At 39.3% G+C, this 22,040-nt stretch overlaps 1 protein-coding gene across 1 annotated transcript in view; it reads right to left on the bottom strand.

Moving 5' to 3' along the window:
* PDE11A (phosphodiesterase 11A) overlaps positions 1–22,040 on the bottom strand; it is a 176,218-nt gene that overhangs the window by 46,012 nt on the left and 108,166 nt on the right. The window contains exons 11-12 of the mRNA XM_032237355.1: positions 13,261–13,407; positions 13,048–13,155 (exon numbers count right to left, since the gene is read on the bottom strand). Of these exons, the coding sequence (XP_032093246.1) occupies positions 13,048–13,155; positions 13,261–13,407 (255 nt within the window). The remainder of the gene's footprint in view (positions 1–13,047; positions 13,156–13,260; positions 13,408–22,040) is intronic.

Here is a 22,040-nt window from a genome sequence, read left to right as displayed (position 1 = left end):
ATTGTGAGGCTTTTAAGAAGAGACTGGATTGTCTGAAATGATATTGGGGCTGCTACCTGAGCAGGGGTAGGTGGGGGTGGGCTGGAAGACCTCCAAGGTCCCTTCCAACTCTGTTATTCTATGAAGAGTAAAGAATTATACTCCCCTTACTTTCAAAATCTAAGCCTGAAAAGTTTCAGTTCAGTTTCAGTTTATTAAACTTGTATGCCGCCCTATTCCCAAAGGGACTCAGGGCAGCTAACAAACCGATAGGGAAAGGGGGCAATACAAAGAAGACAAAACAAGACAACAACAGAATACAAAAAACAGATTAAAAAACTCCTCAACAACCACAACAAGTTCGATTGGGGCTGGGAACTCATCAGTCCCAGGCCTGCCGGAACAGCCAGGTCTTGACGGCTTTGCGGAAAGCCTGAAGGGTGGTGAGGGTCCGGATCTCCACGGGGAGATCATTCCAGAGGGCCGGAGCAGCCACAGAGAAGGCCCTCCTCCGGGTGGTCAACAGTCGACACTGGCTAGCTGATGGAATCCGGAGGAGGCCTAATCTGTGGGATCTGATTGGTCGAAGGGAGGTAATTGGCAGGAGGCGGTCTCTCAAGTACCCAGGTCCGATACCATGTAGGGCTTTAAAAGTAACGACTAGCACCTTGAAGCGCATCCGGAGTCCAATAGGCAGCCAGTGCAGCTCGCGGAGGATAGGTGTAACGTGGGTGTAGCGGGGTGCACCCACAATCGCTCGCACGGCTGCATTCTGGACAAGCTGAAGTCTCCGAATGCTCTTCAAGGGCTGCCCCATGTAGAGCGCATTACAGTAGTCCAGTCTTGAGATCACAAGGGCGTGAGTGACTGTCCTGAGAGCCTCCCGGTTCAGGTAGGGCCGCAATTGGTGCACCAGGCGAACCTGGGCAAATGTCCCCCTGGTCACAGCCGAAAAGGATTGTGTACAGCATAATGTACTGTAATAGTGGTGGAGAACTTCTTTTTGCTGGAGAATAAATTATCTCAATTCACTAGAGCCAGAGTCTAAATGTAATTATAAAGGTCATTCTTTATGTGAGGAAATGAATTACATTTTAACTGGTCTACTTTTATGTGTTTTGTTATTAGGACTTTAAATTTAATTATTTCTTCTATATATCAGTTGTGAAAACGAGGGAAAAAAAGTTGAAAAGATTATCTGAAGAAACAAGAGTTGATAAAAGAATGGACCTAATCTTGAGGTCGAACCTACAATCAAATTCTGTACTCACTATAGTCTCATTATAATCAATGAAAGCAGTCATGTGAGTTAAAATGATGGATGTGTAAATTGCACTACTAGGTCTATAGCTCTCAAAGGCCAAGCCATACAGGGTAACAGTATAAATCATTAAACATATAAAAAAACTGCAATGCTAGGAAGTTATTTTAAAAATTTAAAGTTTCCAAGCATGATCTACAGATAGAGTCAAAATGTTAAAAAAAAAGAGAAAGAAAGTTTAGTTAAGTATGCTTTTGAAAATCATGTGCCTTTCTTCTCAGATTGCAAAATAACATCATCTTTTCCAAATGCCAGAAAAGTGTGATTAGTGACAATAATTCCACTGAAAATAGGTCATAAAGATATTCTCGACTGGACCCGCAGATCTATTTAACTCTGACCAACATAAGCCACCACAGCAGTATATTACTGTCAGAACCAAGATTAATATGCCCAGGGAGCTGTGCTGCACATACCCCTTTTCCCATTATAATATGATCTGGTTACATAAACGTAGACAGTTATTGATGAAAGATATATATGGTAGCCAGGAGAACATGACTATAATCAAGTGGAGGCCATTTAATTGCAAACAATTACAACCTTATTTAACAATAACCTTATTCCCAGTAGATTGTATGGCAAGTGAGTTGTTTTTCTTTAAGAAATACATCAACAAAATTCTGTGCGTTTTTACAAAATGATGGCCTTTGGGGCCACCAGTCTGTCTTTTTTCTTATGTTTTATAATTCGTTATATGTTATAGTTTATTTTTCAATCTTTAATTCTGTTCAATTAAATTGCCTCTGTTCCCTTTTACTCCCTTTCTCTTAAGTTATTTTCTCTCTTCTTCCTCAAGAAGGGCTTCCGAATTGAAAAAAACTTTGAAAAGTCTTGCCTTAGGAAAGTAGCCAGGTAATCTTTCAACTATTTGAGTAATCAACCTTTTCATCACTATGCCCACAAGGCTGTCTGTCTCCTTTACATCTGATTTTTAAAATTAATTGTAACAACTTTAATGGGAAAAAATATTGGTAGCTGACATGCGGCAACTCCAAATGTGTTGCATCCCTATCCTCTTCGATTATAAGAATGCTTATGGGCCCTGAACGGCCACTTAAACCGTACAAAAAAATAAAATGGGATGGAAATATATGCAACTACCGGAAGGAAAAAAAAATAAAGTTGTTGGAAGTTGATAAAGTAGGTGCGAGCATATTCCTACAGGGCTGTATTTATCCTGAGTTCTTTGCCATCTCACAAGATGGGAGGAATGTGAATGCAAAATCCTCACCATATTCTGGTTCATGGTCACCAGTCCTCGCATTTACATTGCAGCAACTCTAAACCATCTTATAATTGCAATTTGGGTGCTTGGCTGCAATGTGCTGGGATCACATGATGGCCATTTGTGACCTTCCCAGCCAACTTGTCAAAAAGCAGAGTCAATTGGGAAGCTGGATTTGCTTAAAAACTGCGGCAAAAAGGGTAGAAAAATTGGGCATGACTCACTTAATGACCTCATCACCTAGCAACGGAAGTTTCAGTTGTGATTATAAGTTGAACTCCCTGCAACTATTTTTTCTAAACAAATCAGGAAGGAGGTGAGAAGGCATAATATAGGCCAGAAAAAAAGTGAATCAGCCAGGTTAATTATCCTTAGTCCTCCGGGATTGGGCGGCCTATAAATCTAATAAATTGAATTGAATTGAATTTATGATACAATTGTATCACAGCGGCCAGTTGTTTCGCCAGATTTGGCATTGGTTACTAGTCGGGCCCCACCCAGGGGCCTAGGACGTCGTAACTCATTTTCGTAATATGCGTGCAGATCCAAGCAGTGCGGCTTTTTGCATTTAACTGATGGTGATTTTGTCAATTTTTAACTGTTTTAAATGTAATTCCAGTGCTTTTGGAATAGCACCCAGCGTGCCAATTACCACTGGAATTACCACTGCTGGTTTGTGCCATAGTCGTTGAATTTCAATTTTTAAGTCCTGGTATTTTGCGATTTTTTCATGTTCCTTCTCAGCGACCCTGCTATCACCTGGTATTGCAATGTCTATGATTGTGACCTTATTTTTCTCAACTAATGTGATGTCTGGTGTATTATACGCCAGTATTTTGTCTGTTTGTATGCGAAAATCCCACAAGATCTTGACCATCTGATTTTCGGTGACTTTTTCAGGCGGATGTTCCCACCAGTTTGTTGCTGTTTTAATATTATAATTTTTGCACAAATTCCAATGGATCATTTGTGCTACTGAATTGGGCCGCAATTTATAATCAGTCTGCACGATTTTTTTACAGCAGCTGAGTATGTGAATTTTTTATTATTATTATTATTATTGTTGTTGTACAATTGTATCACAGCGGCCAGTTGTTTCGCCGGATTTGGCATTGGTTACTAGTCAGGCCCCACCCAGGGGCCTAGGACGTCGTAACTTATTATTATTATTATTATTATTATTATTATTATTATTATTATTATTATTATTATTATACAATTGTATCACAGCGGCCAGTTGTTTCGCCGGATTTGGCATTGGTTACTAGTCGGGCCCCCACCCAGGGGCCTAGGACGTCGTAACGTATTTTTGTAATATGCGTGCAGATCCAAGCAGTGCGGCTTTTTGCATTTGACTGATGGTGATTTTGTCAATTTTTAACTGTTTTAAATGTAATTCCAGTGCTTTTGGAATAGCACCCAGTGTGCCAATTACCACTGGAATTACTACTGCTGGTTGTCCGTTTGTATACGGAAATCCCACAAGATCTTGACCATCTGATTTTCGGTGATTTTTTGAGGCTGATGTTCCCACCAGTTTGGTGCTGTTTTAATATTAAAATTTTTGCACAAATTCCACAAAGTCTGCATTTGGCATCATCAGAGGATTTTTCGATTTTGGTCTTGATGGCATTTGTGCGGATAGCTTGTTCTTGCGCAGCCAGGATTAGTGACTCTGTTTCTTTCTTTAATGTACCTGTTGTTAACCATAACCAAGTTTGTTCACTGTCCACTTTATCTTTTATTTTTTCCAGAAATTGGCCATGCAGTGCTTTGTTCTGCCAACTCTCCATTCTTGATTTTATCACATCTTTTCTGTATTCTTGTTTCGTCTGTTGGACCTTCAGTAGATTTTTGTTCTTTACTTCGATTAATAGATGTTCTTGACTTTCTTTTAAATAATCAGCCAGTGCATGTTTTTCTTCTTCAACTGTTTGCTTCACTTGTAATAATCCTCTGCCACCTGATTTTCGGGGCAGATATAGTCTATCAGTATCACCACGTGGATGTAAACTGTAGTGCATTGTCATTAGTTTCCTGGTTTTTCGGTCCAAAAGGTCCAAATCAGCTTGTGTCCAGTTAACTATACCAGCTGTGTATCTTATAACTGGTATTGCCCAGGTATTTATGGCCTTGATTGTATTTCCACCATTCAATTTAGATTTCAAAATTTTCCTAACTCTGTTGGTGTACTCTCGCCTGACAATAGTTTTTACTTCTCCATGCTTGATGTTATCCAACTGCAGAATGCCTAAGTATTTGTAGGCTTCATTTTCTTTGCATTTAATTAATTGGCCATTGGGCATTTCAATTCCCTCACATGCAGTGATTTTGCCCCTTTTTATGGATACAGTGGCGCATTTTCCATGCCAAACTGCATTGAAATATCGGTGCTGAATACTCGGACTGTGTTTGTCAATGATTGGATTTCTATTTCTGACTTTCCATAGAGTTTCAAATCATCCATATATAGTAAATGCGAAATTTTTTCAGCTTCTTTGGCTGTTTGGTAGCCTAATTTCATTTTTTTTAAGATTACTGATAGTGGATCATTGCGATGATGAAGAGAAGAGGTGAAAGTGAATCACCCCGGAAAATTCCTCGCTTGATATTAACCATTCCGTAGATCTCATTCCCTACTGCCAACTCAGTTCTCCATTGTTTCATCGCCTTTTCAGTAAAGGATGTAATATTTTTGCTAATGCCAGTTGTTTCTAAGCATTTTATGATCCAACTACGTGGCAGTGAGTCAAATGCCTTTTTGTAATCAATCCAGACCATATTCAAGTTCGTTTTTCTGTTCTTACAATTTTCTAATATCATTTTATCAATTAGAAGCTGATCTTTTGTGCCCCTGCTCCTTCTTTTGTTGCCTTTTTGCTCTACTGGCAAGATGTTGTTTGTTTCCAAATAATCCATCATGTTATCTGCAATAATGCCTGTGAGTAATTTGAAGGTTGTTGGCAAGCATGTTATTGGTCTGTAGTTTTCAGGTGTTGTTCCTTTAGTTGCATCTTTTTGAATCAAGTATGTTTTTCCAGTTGTCAACCATTCATCAATTTGGCCCTTTTGTAAAATTTCATTCAGTTGCCTGGCCAATATTGCATGTAAACTGGTCAGATATTTGAGCCAGAAACCATGTAATTGGTCCTTTCCAGGTGATGTCCAATTCTTTACCTTTTTTACTCGATTTTTGACCATCTCAGTTGTTATTTCTAATACTTGCATTTGTTTGTTGCCAATGCTTTTCTCAAAGTCATGTATCCACTTTGCTTCCTTGTTGTAGTCCTTTGCATTTTCCCACAATTCTTTCCAGAATTCAACTGTGGCCTGTTTTTCTGGTTTTTCACTTTTGGTGTCACCATTCACATTAAGACTTTGATAAAAATGCCGTTGGTCTGATCGAAATTGCTGATTTTGTTTATACTGGATGATTCGTGCCTCATATCTTTCAATTTTTCTAGCTGTTGCTGTTATCTGCTGTTTTACAATCTCTACAACTTCATTGATGTTTCTTGTATCCAATCTATATCTTCTGATTAGCCGATCTATGCTTCTGTTGTTTTTAAGCCGTTGCTCATGCATGTTCTTTAAGTTACTAGCATCTGCCCTTAATTTTTTGATTTTTTGTTCTAAACGGATTTTCCACTTTGGCTTTGATGCTTTTTCTGTTGTGTGACTAGGTACTTTAATTTTAATGCCTAGTTCATTAGTGACTATTACAGCTGCGCTGTACATTAACTGGTTTGTTTCCAAAATGGATCCCGGTTCAATTGTTGAAAACACTGCATTAACCATTTTCATGATAGGGGCCAAAATTTTCTTAGGCACAGTTTTTAGTGATGGTAAACGTTGCCTTCCCTCGTTAAGCAGAAAATGCTCCATGATCTTATCCTTCAATTCTTTTTGTTTTTGAGTTAGTTCATCAGTTGGTTCAGTGATAACTGGTTCTAGTGGTGGTGATGTTATTTCCTCCCCGAGAGCTTCTTCTGGGAGTTCTACTATAATGTCTTTAGTTCTGTCTTGAATATCAGTTATTTCCGCTTGTGATATTGTTTTTTGGGTTTTGCAATTTGCCTGAATTTCCTCATGTTCAACTTCACTAAACACTTTATTCCGTATAATAAATCGCCTTTGATCTGCTAGTCGTTGTTCACTAACATTTGAATCTGGATATTGTTGTTTCCATAATTCATACATTCGCTTTAAATAGCCTCTTTTTTCTGGCTCTGAGTTGTAGTAACAGGCCATTATGGCACGGTTTTCATCTGCACTATATTTTTGTTGTTTTGTTGGCTGGTCCACTTGTAGCCCACTTGTCGACGGATGTCCAGGGACCCCAACATCCGCCGCGGCCCTTGTTAACCCGCGCGACGACCGATGCGGTATGGAATTCTTATTTGTTTTTTTCACCATATTGTATGGGTTGGCGGGTTTTTTTTACGGGACCAGATGCCAACCTGACCCCAACCCTCCTCCTTTCTCATCCGGGCTTGGGACCGGCAACGGCGGAGTTGTTGTTGTTGTTGTTATTATTATTATTACTATTTTAAAAAGTCCAGATCTAGAGATTTAGAGATATTTGCCTTAGTTGGTTACTGACTGCTTAGATTTTGGGGCGGCTTTTGGTTTCTAGTCTTTTATTTATCTTGATATATTTTGTTTTCTTTTAATTTTTGTCTGTAGACATACTATGGGCTGCCTCCAAATTGAAATGATCAATCAATCAATCAGTGTCGCCAGGTGATGACATATATCACAGTGGAAGTCATAAAAGGCAATGTATTTGTATTACTATGAGCGAAGTTATCCATATTATAGTTCCCTGAGTGCTACTGAATGCACAAAAGCTTGAGCTGTGGGCATCTCTTTGCTACCATCTAGCGGCCCCTTGCATTTCTATAACCCATATTAGTAGCCAAAGTTTAGTTCCTGAGCTCATATACTTGGTTTAATTGTTGACTGAGTCATTGTTGATAGTGAGCTAGGAGTTGCTTATTTCTGAAGGGCCATATAACTGAAAAATAAATGTTCTGGTATAATTCACAAACTTTAGCTAGGGAGACAATAATATATCAGCCCTTTTTCAATAAGACTTATCTTCCTGCTAAGTAAAGTTCAAATTCCTACAGTAGCTACTGTACTTATCCTTTTTTCGAAAAAATAAAAACTAGGATCAATTATTTCTGAAAGAAAAATCATCTGACAAACTCATAGTATCTGATTCTTTCATTCGAATTTACTGTTCATTGTGTATGTGACTTTATGGCCAGATCATATACTATTCTACTTTAACCCAGAGGCATTAACACAAGGATTTTAATGACTCTGAATTAAGGATTTAGTCCTGATGGGAAATCTTGAACAAATGATATTATATATGATTTATCTGCAGCAGAAGAACATGTGGGAATCGTTTGTAAGTTTCCATTATAAACTGAATTTTGAATGGATGCAGAACCTTTTTACACAGTCACCATGTTTGGTTCCTAAATCCCCAGAAATACTTTTGGGTGCCCCCTGGGACCATTCTCACTTGTCATATTCACGTATCCTAGAGTCGATCCGTAGTTCCTTCAGCTGACCAACAGGGGGACACAGAAATCAGTACAGTATCCAGTTTTTACAGCACATCTCATTCTCATCCTTAGTTCTGTCTCACAGCTTTTCTTAAGCACTTAAGAATCAACATTGGCTGATTGCTATGAGCAGGGCCTGGGATCTCTGAAATACTGAGGTAGCTGAACCTCAGCATGGAGGAAGAAGCTGAATGGAGTGGGGAAGCTACCTATCCTGAAGCCCCAGTACTGTCCATTTTAAAAAGCCTTTTTTTTGTTGCCATTACTGTACCCTTGAGCCAAGCCTAGCAAGACGTTAACAACTGAACTGCTCAGAAAGTAGCATGAAAAGATGGGCACAGTGTTGATCCGGGAAGAACTTGCTCCCAGAAGTTGTGAATGCTCCAACCCTGGAAGTTTTTAAGAAGAGATTGGACAACCATTTGCCTGAAATGTAGGGTTTTCTGCCTAAGCAGGGGGTTGGACTAGAAGACCTCTAAGGTTCCTTCTAACTCTGTTATTTGATTGTTCTAAATAAAGCCAAAGACACTTCTGTAAATGCCTCTAGTCATCCAGGTACTATTTGCTTTCTAATTAAGGATCACGTTAATGCAAAGATTGACATTTTTGATCTCTTCATGGAACTGCTCTACATTCTATCCAAATGACAAAAATAGACACAGTAAATCTGGAGCAGCATATGCAAAGAAGGCAAGAGGGATAGGAGCGAGTGAAAGTTTCCAAGTTAATCACAGATATAGCAATAGCAATAGCAGTTAGACTTATATACCGCTTCATAGGGCTTTCAGCCCTCTCTAAGCGGTTTACAGAGTCAGCATATTGCCCCCAACAACAATCCGGGTCCTCATTTTACCCACCTCGGAAGGATGGAAGGCTGAGTCAACCTTGAGCCGGTGAGATTTGAACAGCCGAACTGCAGAACTGCAGTCAGCTGAAGTAGCCTGCAGGGCTGCATTTAACCACTGCGCCACCTCGGCTCTTATACTATGTTGTTGATTGCAGATGTAAAATTGTTCTGAAATCTGACACAATTAAGTGTCAGGATATTACAGTGAAGCTTAAAGCAAGATGGAAAACCAGGAAAAAAAAGGTGCCTAACTGAGGCTACCTGATGCATTCCTGTATATATCAATGAATATTATTATTTTTGTCATGAAGGCGTACAATTCTTTCTTGCATGTATCGGTGGGGACCAGAGGATAGCACTTAGAGTATACATAATATAATCTTAAAAATGAGTTTTTTTAGTTACTTTGTCCAATCATTATGACACAACTGTTCCTTGGTTATATTATGATGTGACTGCTAGACCCATATGTCAAAGGATGCTGACAGCACTATATGTCCCAGCTGAAATTCTGAGCCAAGAAAAGAGTCAATAAAAGAAAAAAGAGAAATAAAAAGAAAATGTGAGTTCTCTAAAGGACAATATTCCTACTGCAATATTGTAACATGTGAAATGCCCTGCTATCAAGTGGACCCTATAATATACTTTATGGCTTGATGTTTTATCCAATTAAATTAAAAACATTAAAGCATCTAGAGCAGGGGTGTCAAACTCGATTTCATTGAGGGCTGCATCAGGTTTGTGTTTGACCTCAGGGGGCCAGGGTGGGTGTGGCCGGGGTGGGCGTGGTCAGGATGATATCACTTGTGTTGGATGGCACCAGTGGTGGCCCGAGTGCTCTGCCAGCGAAAATGAGATCCCAAGCTCTGTTTTTGGTTGCGGCGGCCTCCTACAACCCTCTGCCAGTGAAAATGGAGCTCGGTGAGGAGGGGGCACACATGGCCCTCGTGAGCTCCATTTTTGGCTGGCAGAGGCGCCATGGGCTGCTCCTTTGCTATTTCCTGGGTGGCTCCGCGGGCCAGATCTAAGCACCCCGTGGACTGGATCCGGCCCCCAGGCCTTGAATTTGACACCCCTGATCTAGAGGCTGTGTTCAGTAACAACCAGAAGGCAAAATTCTACATGCTGATTAATGGGATAGAAGTCATGGGAAACAGATTGGTGTGAAGACATTCTCAATAATGGAATACCAACATTTCTGCCACTAACTGAACTATTGTAAAGAGGGTCTGAGTTGACACAGAAGTTCAGTGAGGTAAGGTGGGGTGGGAAGGGATCAACTTCTAGAGTATTTGAAAGGCTCTTATGCAAACACCCTCGGATCCACTGCCAAAAGCTCAAAGCTCAACCCTACTAAAATAAACAATAACAGGCTTATTTGATCCTGCCACTGATAGTTATTTTATCCAATTGAAATAAGGCCGTTTGTCAGAGAACAAAACCTATTTCCATCCTTTGCAATCACTTTAAAAAGAAGCCTAAAGCAAATCTAGCCTTTGAGCTCCATCTAGAGGAAGATGTAAATTAAAATTTATATTGGCATGAGACCGATTTCAAAGTGGTACTTAAAAGTTCTATAAAACTTGGTTTTGATATTGATCCTTTAAAACAATTAAGTTTCAAAACTCTCAGGTAATTTACTTTAGTTACCCTTTTAAAAATAGTCCTTTCCTATCTTTTAAGTCTTTTAGTCATTTGCATTCAAAGTGTTTTCTCACAAAATGTTGGGCTGCAAAAGTCCACAGATCCATCCATACAAACACACACAAACACACACACACACATATATACACACACATGTACGTACGTTGAACTGTGCCGGGTGTGGGACCTGGGAAGTCGGATGGGATTAGGGAGGGGGGTTCATTGGGGGTGGGTGGGTGGGTGGAGATATAGCTTCAATACATAGAATAAGAAGAATACACTTGTATACTGTTGATCCTTATCTTTTCTTTTTATTTTTCTCTTTTTTTTCTTTTTATTTTTTTTTCTTCTTTTCTTTTTAGCGAAATTTTTAGTAACTGAATAGATTAAGGAAGAGAGAAATGCACCATAGTGAGAAGTAGAGGAAAGGAAGAGGGAGAAGTAAGGAGGGAGGAAGAGGGGAATGTAAGGAGGATGAGAGGGGAAGGAGGGTGAGGAAGGCGAGAAAAGATAGGAGGGGAAAGGGAAGTAAGAGGGGTGATCGTTGGAGGGAGAAAGGAAAGTTGGAGGGGGAGAAGAAGGGGTGTATGAAAGTGATAGGTTGGGTTTATGATGAGTTGTGTTTAGGTTGGGGTTTTTCTTTTCTTATTATCATATTATTATTATTGCAAATATTCAGTATATAAGTGAATGTACAAAATTGAAAATGAAAATGAATAAAACATTTAAACCCAAAAGTTCTATAAAACTTGGTTTTGATATTGATCCTTTAAAACAATTAAGTTTCAAAACTCTCAGGTAATTTACTTTAGTTACCCTTTTAAAAATAGTCCTTTCCTATCTTTTAAGTCTTTTAGTCATTTGCATTCAAAGTGTTTTCTCACAAAATGTTGGGCTGCAAAAGTCCACAGATCCATCCATACAAACACACACAAACACACACACATACATATATACACACACATGTACGTACGTACGTACGTATGTACATACATACATACATACATACATACATATATATATGAAAGATCTGTGGACTTTTGCAACCCAAAGTTTCATGAGAAAACAAACACACACACCACTTTGAATGCAAATGACTAAAAGACTTAAAAAATAGATGAATATTTACATTAATATATTTATTAAATATTTAATATATGCACCTCAAATTATATATTTCTTTTTTTTTACATGTGACTTGATGTACCCAAACCATCGGACTGCACCTTATGATTGAAGTAGGGAGGTAGCTGGGTAGATAAGCAAGTAGAATATAGGCAGGTTTTTGTTTGTTTAAAATCACCATCTCTATTAAGTAAACCAGTCTACATGGTTTACTTATGTATAGTATTATTAAGGGGATATAAATCAGTGATGATGAATCTTTTTTGTCGCGGGTGCCAAAAGCACACGAGTGCGCACTATCCACTCGCTTGCCTGCCCACCCACATAATTTATTCCCCCCACGGTGCCCCTTGCGCATGTGCGTGTGACCCCCCCACACCCCACACATGGCTTTCTTGGAGCCTGGGGAGGGCAAAAATGGCTTTTGCCGCCCCCCGGAGGGCCTCCGGAGGCCAGAAATGGCCCTTTTCCAACTTCCGGTGGGCCCAGTAGGTCCGTTTTTTGCCCTCCCCAGGCTCCAGAAGCTTTCAAGGAGCCTGGGGACAGCGAAAAATGGCCCAACATGCAAACTGGAAGTTCGGGAATGGACTTTCATATTGCCCGTTGAGCCGTTTTTTTCCCTCCAGAGGCTTCAGGAGGCTTTCCTGAAGCCTCCAGGGGGCGGAAAATGCTCAAAAATCAGCTGGCCAGCCCGTGCATGCGCACTGGAGCTGACAGGGCAAGGCCTCATGTGCCCTCAGAAACAGATCTGCATGTTGCCTGTGGCACGGTGCCGTAGGTTTGCCATCATAGATATAGATGATGTATAGAAATACATGAATTTATTTTTTAAGTTATACAATATACAAAATACTTTAACTGGTCACCTAGATATGTTACTTTACAGATTTCTAAACCCTGAAAAGGATTTAGTGGTGGCAGAAGAACAAAAGATTATTAAAAACATTCCACCCAAAGGAGGATGTGCAAAATGCTGCAATCCAGGGGTCAACAGCCCTCGGGTCATGGACCAGCACCAGTCTGTGGTGCGGCAGAAACCAGGTTGCACAAACAAGTGAAGCCCCATCCGTACACACGAGATGTACGCAGGTGAAACCACGTGCCCTCCGGTCTGCAATAGAAGGTTCTTTCCACAGAACTGGTCCCTGGAACCCAAAAGGTTGGGGGGCCATTGCTATAGTCAAAACACATTATTCACTTCAGCACCTGTACCTCACCCAATAATTATATAAAAATTAATTAATTATCCATTAATATTTATCAATGTTTAGATCCTAAGCGAGAGGGGTGGGAATATGATCTCTTTTGCCACTCACATACTTACCGTTAACATGGCAAACATGAGCTGGCACACGTTGAAAGCATGCCGCCAGTTGTGATACAGAACCATTCGGTAATTTTTCCTCACTGTCAAAAGCCACCTACACAGTGTCTGAAATGGAAAAGGAAAATTGCATCAGGAACAAGTACAAGTACAAATGGCTCCTCCTTTGCCAACACAAAAGCAGCTGATTATCTCCCTGGAGCAGATGGTTACCTCATAGTCAATTCTAAATTTCTGAACTATTCCAAGCTCCATGAACATCCGGAGAGCTGCTGCTATCATGGTATCCATATCAAGGGAGAAATCATCAAAGTGGACGTTATCTATACCAAGCTCTGACACCAGAGGGATGTTTGCTGTCTGAAATTACACAGGGAGAAGGAAAAATGTATCAGGCACAACTCAGCAATGTTTCTACTCTCCTTTGTGTAATGAAACATTATCTAAATCTACATATAACTGGTATAGCAGCTATAATTCTCTGATGCAAATCTGGGGGGAAAAAACATTTGAGATAGATTTTCTGTTTATGTTGAATTGAAGCCAATAAGTACTTCAACTGCATCAAGTTCCACTCATTTAAATTGCTTAACAACTTTTTTGTTGTTGTTGCAATACTATTTCAGCGTTAATACAAATCCTATGGGAGGAGAAATGCAAATTCATGGCCTGGGAAAGGAAACAGATGTGTGTGATGCAAATATATTCATTAAATAAAAAACTCATGTGACATTCCTGATTTTGCTGGTTTCCAATCACTACCCACACATCAAGGAAATGTTCTGCTTTCTAGAAGATGCTTTTCATTGGCAGTGGAAGAAGGAGGCTTACACAAACCACAGCATGGGAAATAGCATTCGTATTTGTCAATAAATGCGCTTGTGTGAGCAGAGGGACAATAGAAGCAGGGGAAGCAAACGTAATAGAAATGCCATCACATTGGTCTGCCTTAATAGCAGCTGAGTTTGGAAACTGGACAATAGATTTCTTGTTTTATATTATATGTATTTATACCTGGCAAATACTCCTCTTTATGATTTATTACAGTAGTAAATAGAGATATTCAGAAATGGATGTAAGTTTCAGACGCCCATCTGAGATACTCATCTAGCAAAAATATGGTTTTCAGTTAAATAATAATCAAGAATACACTGAATTGGGTACATAGCACAATGTTATTTTTTATTCAATTATCAAAATACTCTCTCTAGTGATGTCCATTAAAGCTACTTGCTAAAAAAATGGGAGGTGCCTCCTAAATGCAATTATTCATCAATAAATAACTACTGTAAGCCTTTCCATTTTTTGAGAAAGATTGGAATAGGTATTGTGGAACCATACGGCAAGCTAATATTTTTTTTCTGCTTATATTTCATGTATCATATATAAACATACACATAAAAGTCATGGATTGAAGCTGGAAGCAGTGGTGTAGCAAATCTATATGTAAAGGCAATTCCTCAGGAAAGTGGATTAGGAAGGGCATCAGCTGAAGGTTCCTTTGGTCACCTAGGCTACAGTGTATAATCCATGGATCATCATTGATTTTTGTTAATGAATTGCATTTCTGCTTTAATTAGAAAACTATATGATGAAAAGTTCTGGTGCATTCATATAAAACTCTGGTTGCTAACATATCTAACTTTTACCATGGACAATCTGGAAAATGGCATAAGCAACCATGATTATGGTTTTATGCCAACTGATATTTCTAACAGAGAAAATTTAAATTGTTAGCCAAAGAAATGCAGTGAGGGCATGAAGGTAAAAAATTCAGGCGAAACTTCTACCTTATTTCTAACTAGAAAATATGTAAAGCTTGGCAAGTTCAATTTACAGGAAAAGGGGATTCAATTTTATGCTGAGAAAACAAATATTAACTTTGGAAGTAAATTAAAAGCAAGAGAAACGATATTTTATGTAGGCTGAATGCATTCTAAGCCTGATATTGAAGCCTTTGTTTTCAACCTTTACAAACACTTCCATATTTATACTACCAGAATTGCGTAGCTGAAAGAGCGTTGTGATTTTGTTTACTTGGAATAGTGGTAGCTTCTCAACCCAAGCAAAACCCCTTTGGCTTTCTCTGATTGCTGCATCAGACAACAGCACATCTTCAGTCTCTTCACAGAAACTGGCCCCGATATCAATTCTGTTGCTGTTGACCCTTTGAGTGAAATATGCGTCTGGCTCCTGCATAATCAGTTGTCTGTTCAACAACACAGTAAGAGCTATAGAAAAACAAAACATGTGATAGGGATTCTCATGAACTGAGAGACCTGAAAGAAAACTTGGTGGAAAGAAGAGATGTATGTTTCCTTGGGCTGGTGGTGAAGGCTCTTCTTAAAGGCCCAAGATCATCAGAAGCAAATTCAATTCAAGAAGGAGGCTCACCCTTTCTATGGTAGTACATCACATTTCAATGAACTGAATCCAGTCATATGGACCCTACAAGACAACAGTCCTCTTTGAGAAGAGTTAGAGCCCAGGCTACAATTTTTAATAGCTGTTGGAAGTTAAAACCCACCCCTCTCCTAGAGAAATGAAATATTTTGGGAAATATTTAAAAGGCAGAATATTTCCCCTAAAAAGAGAAGTAGAAACTCAAGAGAGGCAGAAATTCAGCCACCTCCACCTTTGTGAATGAGCCATTAAGGCTTGAGCTAGTCTATTCTACATAACAAAGATCCTCCTTCAGCTCCAGGGTGATGGGATTAAGGCAGGGGCCTCAGGACATGATAGTATTAGCCCTTTACCCACCTCACCACTTGGCACCTGGGAAGATTACATCATCACCCAGCAAGTCAAGCAAGCTTGGGAGACAGCCTACAGAGTTGCTCCTGCATGGCCCCATGGGAGTCTGACAACCAATCAGAATACAAGCTCATGTTCAAAGCCCAGAGAGGGCAGAAAACCCAGGGACTTTCAGCATGTCTGCCTTTTTTTCTGCTCAGGAACTCAAGCCATGTGATCCTGTTCATCATTAAACCATCTTTCCAAGCAGCCTCCATATTTCCAGTGTCTTTTTCCACACTTGGAACTGAACCCAGATGGGCATTTCTACCAACATAGCAAATTGCAAAATCAGTACATTAGTAAAGAAATACTGGGCAGGAAAAAAATCAGTAAGTGCAACAAAACAAAAACAACAACACCCCAGTAGATGAACAATGGATAAAAGCTTTCATGCATTTTGGAAATATGGGTGCTCAAAAACATTAGCTTCTAGAACAATTTGCCATGGCACATTTCCTTAGAATGAAATGTCTCTTGTATGAATAATCTTTAGAGAATTTTAAAACCGTGGGTTTTATTGACCATCAGCTAGAATTCTATAATATAAGGCTGGAAAATAGTAACACGCTCTTCACAAAATTCCTTCCATGGAAAAGGATTTGCTGGGGAATAGCAGAGAGCACGGCTTCTTTTTAATTTGGGGAGAAGGAGCTACAACATTGTAATTAAAACAAACCTTGTGACCACATCAGAATCTGAGGTTTTTCTTTTTTTTTTAATATATTCCTTATTCGGAACTCTTAGAAAATTGACTTACAATTTCATAAATATGCAAATTTATTTGTTTGCATGTCACAGGTTATACCCTTGGAAATATAGTCACTTGTATACTTCAGAACTGCAGTTTATGCATCTCGGTTTTCTTACGATGTTTGTTGAAGAAAAGCGAGCTGTAAACATGCCCTTTGATTTCTCTCTTTCCTTTGGTATTTATATTACTAGGCAGATCAGTGATTTCAAACTTCTGGAGAAAATGTCAGGGGATGTGTCCAGGTCTTTACAATGTCCACATTTGGAGTTAAAACAAAAGCTCCCTTGACAGATCATCCATCAACCTATTTGTATATTTCCCTGAATAAAATTGCATGAAATTGTCCGCATGGTAAATCCAGAAATTATAATCCAAGCACTGCTAGCTATCTTCAGCAATGACCGGTAATGCTTGTTGAACATTTTGGGGGTGGAAAAAAGCTGTGAATATAAGTAAATCAGACAATTTCCTGTATATGCATATACCCCTTCTACTATTCATACAGTAAAGACTTTTCCCAGTCCTTGTTCTGTGAAAGTTGCTGAACAGTGAAAAGGTTATAAAATAAAATCAGAAGCATGAATATTCCTGATGCTGCAAATAAGAAAAGCTATAAGGCTATCTCAGCTGGAAAAATAATAACAATATATAGCAAATTGATCATAAAGATCAATGAGCAAAACAAGTCAAAGTTGGTATTTATGTTTTTTTCACTCTATATTTAAACAGAAGTCCAGTAATATAAAAAAGTAAGCACTAAATTGAAAGCGGAGAGACAACGTTTTTATAAAGTAACTGTTTACTTATGACAGTAATAAAAAAATGCCAGAATTATGTAAGGCAATCGAAAGTTATTTGAATAATAGAGAAATATTATCTGTGTGCCTCTGCTGTCATTCTCCTAGCTTTGAGAAGCAGTATAAGAAGAAAACCATAGCTTTTAAATAATACAATTATAATACATATTCTATAATATTATAATAATTGAGTTATCATAAAAGATAGCTGAATATATTATTAAAATGCTTGCTTATAACCACTGTTAATCTGAATTTCCAGCTCTTAAATATTATAGATTAACAAAATGATTGCTTGGAGTACATGGAAGGCATCATATACTGTATATCCTGAGCGCCCCTGAGTGAAATCATAAACTTTTTTCCTGTTCAGAGATAACATCCAGTAATAATAATTCACAGGCAGTACCTAAGGAGGTTTAAAGCCCCTAACAACGTATGATTCACTCAACAACTACACTTATTAATTTAACAACTATGGCAAAAATGCAGGGGTGAAATTCAGCAGGTTCTGACCAGTTCTGAAGAACCAGTAGCAGAAATTTTGAGTAGTTTGGAGAACTGGCAACTACCACCTCTGGCTGGCCCCAGAGCGGGGTGGGAATGGAGATTTTGCAGTATCCTTCCCCTGCCACGCCCACCAAGCCATGCCCACATAACCGGGAGTTTAAAAAAAAGTGCATTTCACCACTGCAAAAATGGTCATAAAATTGGAATGACTCAGTTAATTGTCTTGTTTACCAGCAGAAATTCTGATCTCAATTGTGGTCAAAAATCAAGGACTATCTGTACAAAGTTCTATTTATATTTTGTTTTCACTTTTTGGTGTATAATCTTATTTTTATATTAAAGGTAAACGTAAAGATTCCCCTCGCACATATGTGCTAGTCTTTCCCGACTCTAGGGGGTGGTGCTCATCTCCATTTCAAAGCCAAAGAGCCAGCGCTGTCCAAAGACGTCTCCCTGGTCATGTGTAGATGACTAGACGATGAAGGCGTTCCACCAAAGGTGGTTCCTATTTTTCTACTTGCATTTTTACATGTTTTTGAACTGCTAGGTTGGGAATTCACTATGTTACGCAGCACTGGGGATTTGAACTGCCGATCTGCTGACTTTCTAATCGACAAGCTCAGTGTCTTGGCCACTGAGTAAACAATAATGGCTGCCATTATGGAAGCAGGGGAAATATCCAGATGAAGCATATTTTTTAAAATCTTCCATAGGGAGAGTCCTTGTCCTCGTAGTGGAAAATGTCTTCCTTCTCCCTCCTTTCCTTTCTTAACCCGTTGTGTGACTCCAGTGTTGACAGTCATCAAAGACTTCAACACTACGTGGTTTGGTATTTAGCTCAGGATCAAGTGAGTCAGACAAAGAAAACTACATGTATCTGGCCTACATCAATTAATACAGTGACAGCTCTCATACAGCTTCAGATGTACAGATAATATTTATGAACTTCACATATCCTTAGCTGCTTTTATTTTCCTTTTCCTTTTTTGCATATTTAAAACATAACATATTTAAAGCATATGAACCGGGCCTCGAACCAACAAAGCCCAAGTGCACATTTTAATATCTTACCACAAGAATCTGAGATTTGAAAGGCCAGATTCTCTTTGCTGTTGAGAGAGATGGGAGACAGAAAGGGAAGCAAGAAAAAAAAAATATTCTAAAAGTCACAGCATTGCCTACAGGGCATTAGATGAATTCTAGTGCACCATAACCCTTTCTTCAATTTGCATTAATACTGGTGTTATATGACACACTGCTCAGTTATAATTCAAACTATATAGAGAATGCTAGATTGCAGAAGGCAAAGCTGGCTCCACAATACTATATTGCAGTAATAAAGTCACTGATTATTATATACGGAGGTGATTACCTTGTTCAACTTCATTTTGTGCAGGACGTTATAAACATATATAAAAATATAATTAAACGCCACTAAAAAGCAAAGCAAAAACTGAAAATGGCAGCAACTAATTAACACACACGCAGTCGAAAAAATGTATGTATGTATGTATGTATGTGTGTGTGTGTGTGTGTGTGTGTGTGTATGTATGTATGTATGTGTATATATATATCTGCCCATAAGTAAGAAAGCAAAGGACCTGCCAGTAGCATAATCTCAGATAACCTCATTGATTAAACCACATAATTTTCATTCCAGACAAGTGTAGTTCAAACTGTACCGATAGACTATTTGTAGCTCAGGGTTGAATTGCAGAATCTTTGGTGCTCTCTGAGCTTGGCTGTTTTCTTGCAGATGTTTCATTATCGAACAAGGTAATCATCAGTGCCTTGATGATGTCACTTGGTTTGGTAATGAAACACCTGCAAAAAAAAGCAGAGGTATACTTATTCACGTGACTATGTATTATCTTTATCAAATATACATCAAAAGTTTCAACATTTTGCAGCTCAAACAAAAATAAAAACTAAATGCTATTGCTAATTAATGAATCCAAGTAATGGATGAATCAGAATGGAATGGATTTAAAAATTATTTTTCCCCCAGAAACGTTCCTGACTTTCTTTTTTGCTCAAAGGAACTCATAAGATGTAAGCGCCTTAGTTACTACTAAGTTCTAGTTTATTCTGCGGCTAAGGGCTGATAAAGAAAACAAATCTCCATAGCTTGATTCTCTAATAATGGTCAACATATAAGTAACTATGCTGTATTTTTTCTGATTTATTTACTACTTCTAGCCAGAGGTGGTAGTTCTACCGGTTTGGACTGGATCACCCAAACCAATAGCGGAAATTGCGAGTGGCTCTCCCCACCCGCACCCGACTTTATGGCATCCCATTTAGGCCATTTTTTCTGCCAAAAGCATGCGCTCACATTTGCAAACCGGGAAGGAAGGTAAGTATATACACCCCCCCCCCTGCTCCTAGCAATATCATTTGGATGGTTAGCTGAGTTCTACCTGAGAGACAGCCTCTTGCCATTTACCTCCCAGAGACCCATAAGATCTCACAGACTTAGGCCTCTTCCGGATTCCATCTGCCGGTCAATGTCGGCTGGCGACTCCCTGGGGGAGGGCCTTTTCTGTAGCTGCTTCGGCCCTATGGAACGATCTTCCCGTGGAGATCCGGACCCTTACTACCCTTCTGGCCTTCCACAAAGCGACCAAGACCTGGCTGTTCCGGCAGGCCTGGGGCTGTTGATTTATCCAGCCCCATCCTAAGTTATGAATGTTGTGGAATTTTAATGTTGTCTTTTTTAAAAAATTTGTATCCCCCTTCCTTTTTTACCTGTAAGCCGCCCTGAGTCTCTTGAGAGTGGGCTGCATACAAACCCAATAAATGAATGAATGAATTTTATTATTTCTCTGTTAAACAATAAATACTTTCTCTTTTATAACCATATTCATACCAATTTTGTATAAATGTACAAATATCCTTCTCTGTAAGATATATTGTAATCATTTTCACAGGGATAATATATCATAGGGAATCGCATGTACTATACTTATACAGTATTCCCCCCCCGAATACTGTGCACTAAAATATTTATGTATATTTATAAGTATGTAAATATATTTACATATTTTAATAAGCATTCATATCATGTCAACCCTGAACTACAAATAGTCTCATTATGACCAAGTAAGTTCCGTTACAAGCAGAACCAGTGCTACAATTTAGGTCCATCCCCCAGCTTCTCTAGACCCCCTATCTATGACACCATTGCCTCTGTTCTGGACGACACAGAGCTTTGCTGCTCAATCTACAAGCATAATTATTCAAAGCGGTATCAATAGAGGGGGGAAAAGAGAGGGGGAACATACCCCATGCACCCCACATACCCTTACCTAACAGCTGCTCCCGCAACCCTAGCCACCGTGCCACTTCTGTCATGCTTATGGCCGCCGCAAAAAGAGCGGCAGGCCCAGCGACACGCCTCACGCCTCAGTGAGGCGGGATTGTGGAGAAGGTAGGACTGCGGAGAAGTCGCTGGCTAGAGGCAGAGCCAGTGTGGTTAAATTGTAAAGAGGGCCACATGAAACTAAACACAGAGAGAACTGATATTTGGAAAGCATCTATGATTGGAAAGATATTTATTGAAGCAGTGTCTCTTGCGGAAGCCTCGTGGAATCCTTGCCCTGAACAGTTCTTGATGCCGTCAAAACCACTTTAGAAATCCATCTTTCGGAGACACTGGGGAAAGTTTTCCTTCTTGCCTTCTTCTGATAACATGCTCGTTATTGCTTGCTTGTAGAAGCCTTTTTAAGGCGTATGAACTCAGACTCTATTTACAACCTAAGCCTGCTGCTTTAACTGCCATTGATTACAGTTAAGTGTTTCTGGTTGCAAAGCCGGGACAAGTGAGAGAATTAGTACCGTAGTTACTGCCTGCTCTGTCAGCACCTGTATATTGACCTACCCTGGAAGGTAGCTCATTGTTATTTTTCTTTTTCTAGTGTTTGCGTTTGACAGATTGGACTGAGGCTTGCACTTTTGAATTAGATAAACAAGTTGAGATGAGCTTGATCAATTTGGCATTATCACCTCAACCTCGGTGGAACTTTATCTGCTCAACTTGGCAATCCTCTTCCTTCGTGAAATAAAGACAGTTGCTAAGTTGCAAACTCTGGTCAACTGTAAGAGACCTGGGCTATCCTGAACCACAGAGTTGACTGCAA

This window comes from Thamnophis elegans, chromosome 1, assembly GCF_009769535.1.
Source record: "Thamnophis elegans isolate rThaEle1 chromosome 1, rThaEle1.pri, whole genome shotgun sequence".
NCBI lineage: Eukaryota > Metazoa > Chordata > Lepidosauria > Squamata > Colubridae > Thamnophis > Thamnophis elegans.
The sequence above is the reverse complement of the archived record's forward strand: the minus strand, read 5'-3'. Positions and strand labels throughout refer to the sequence as shown.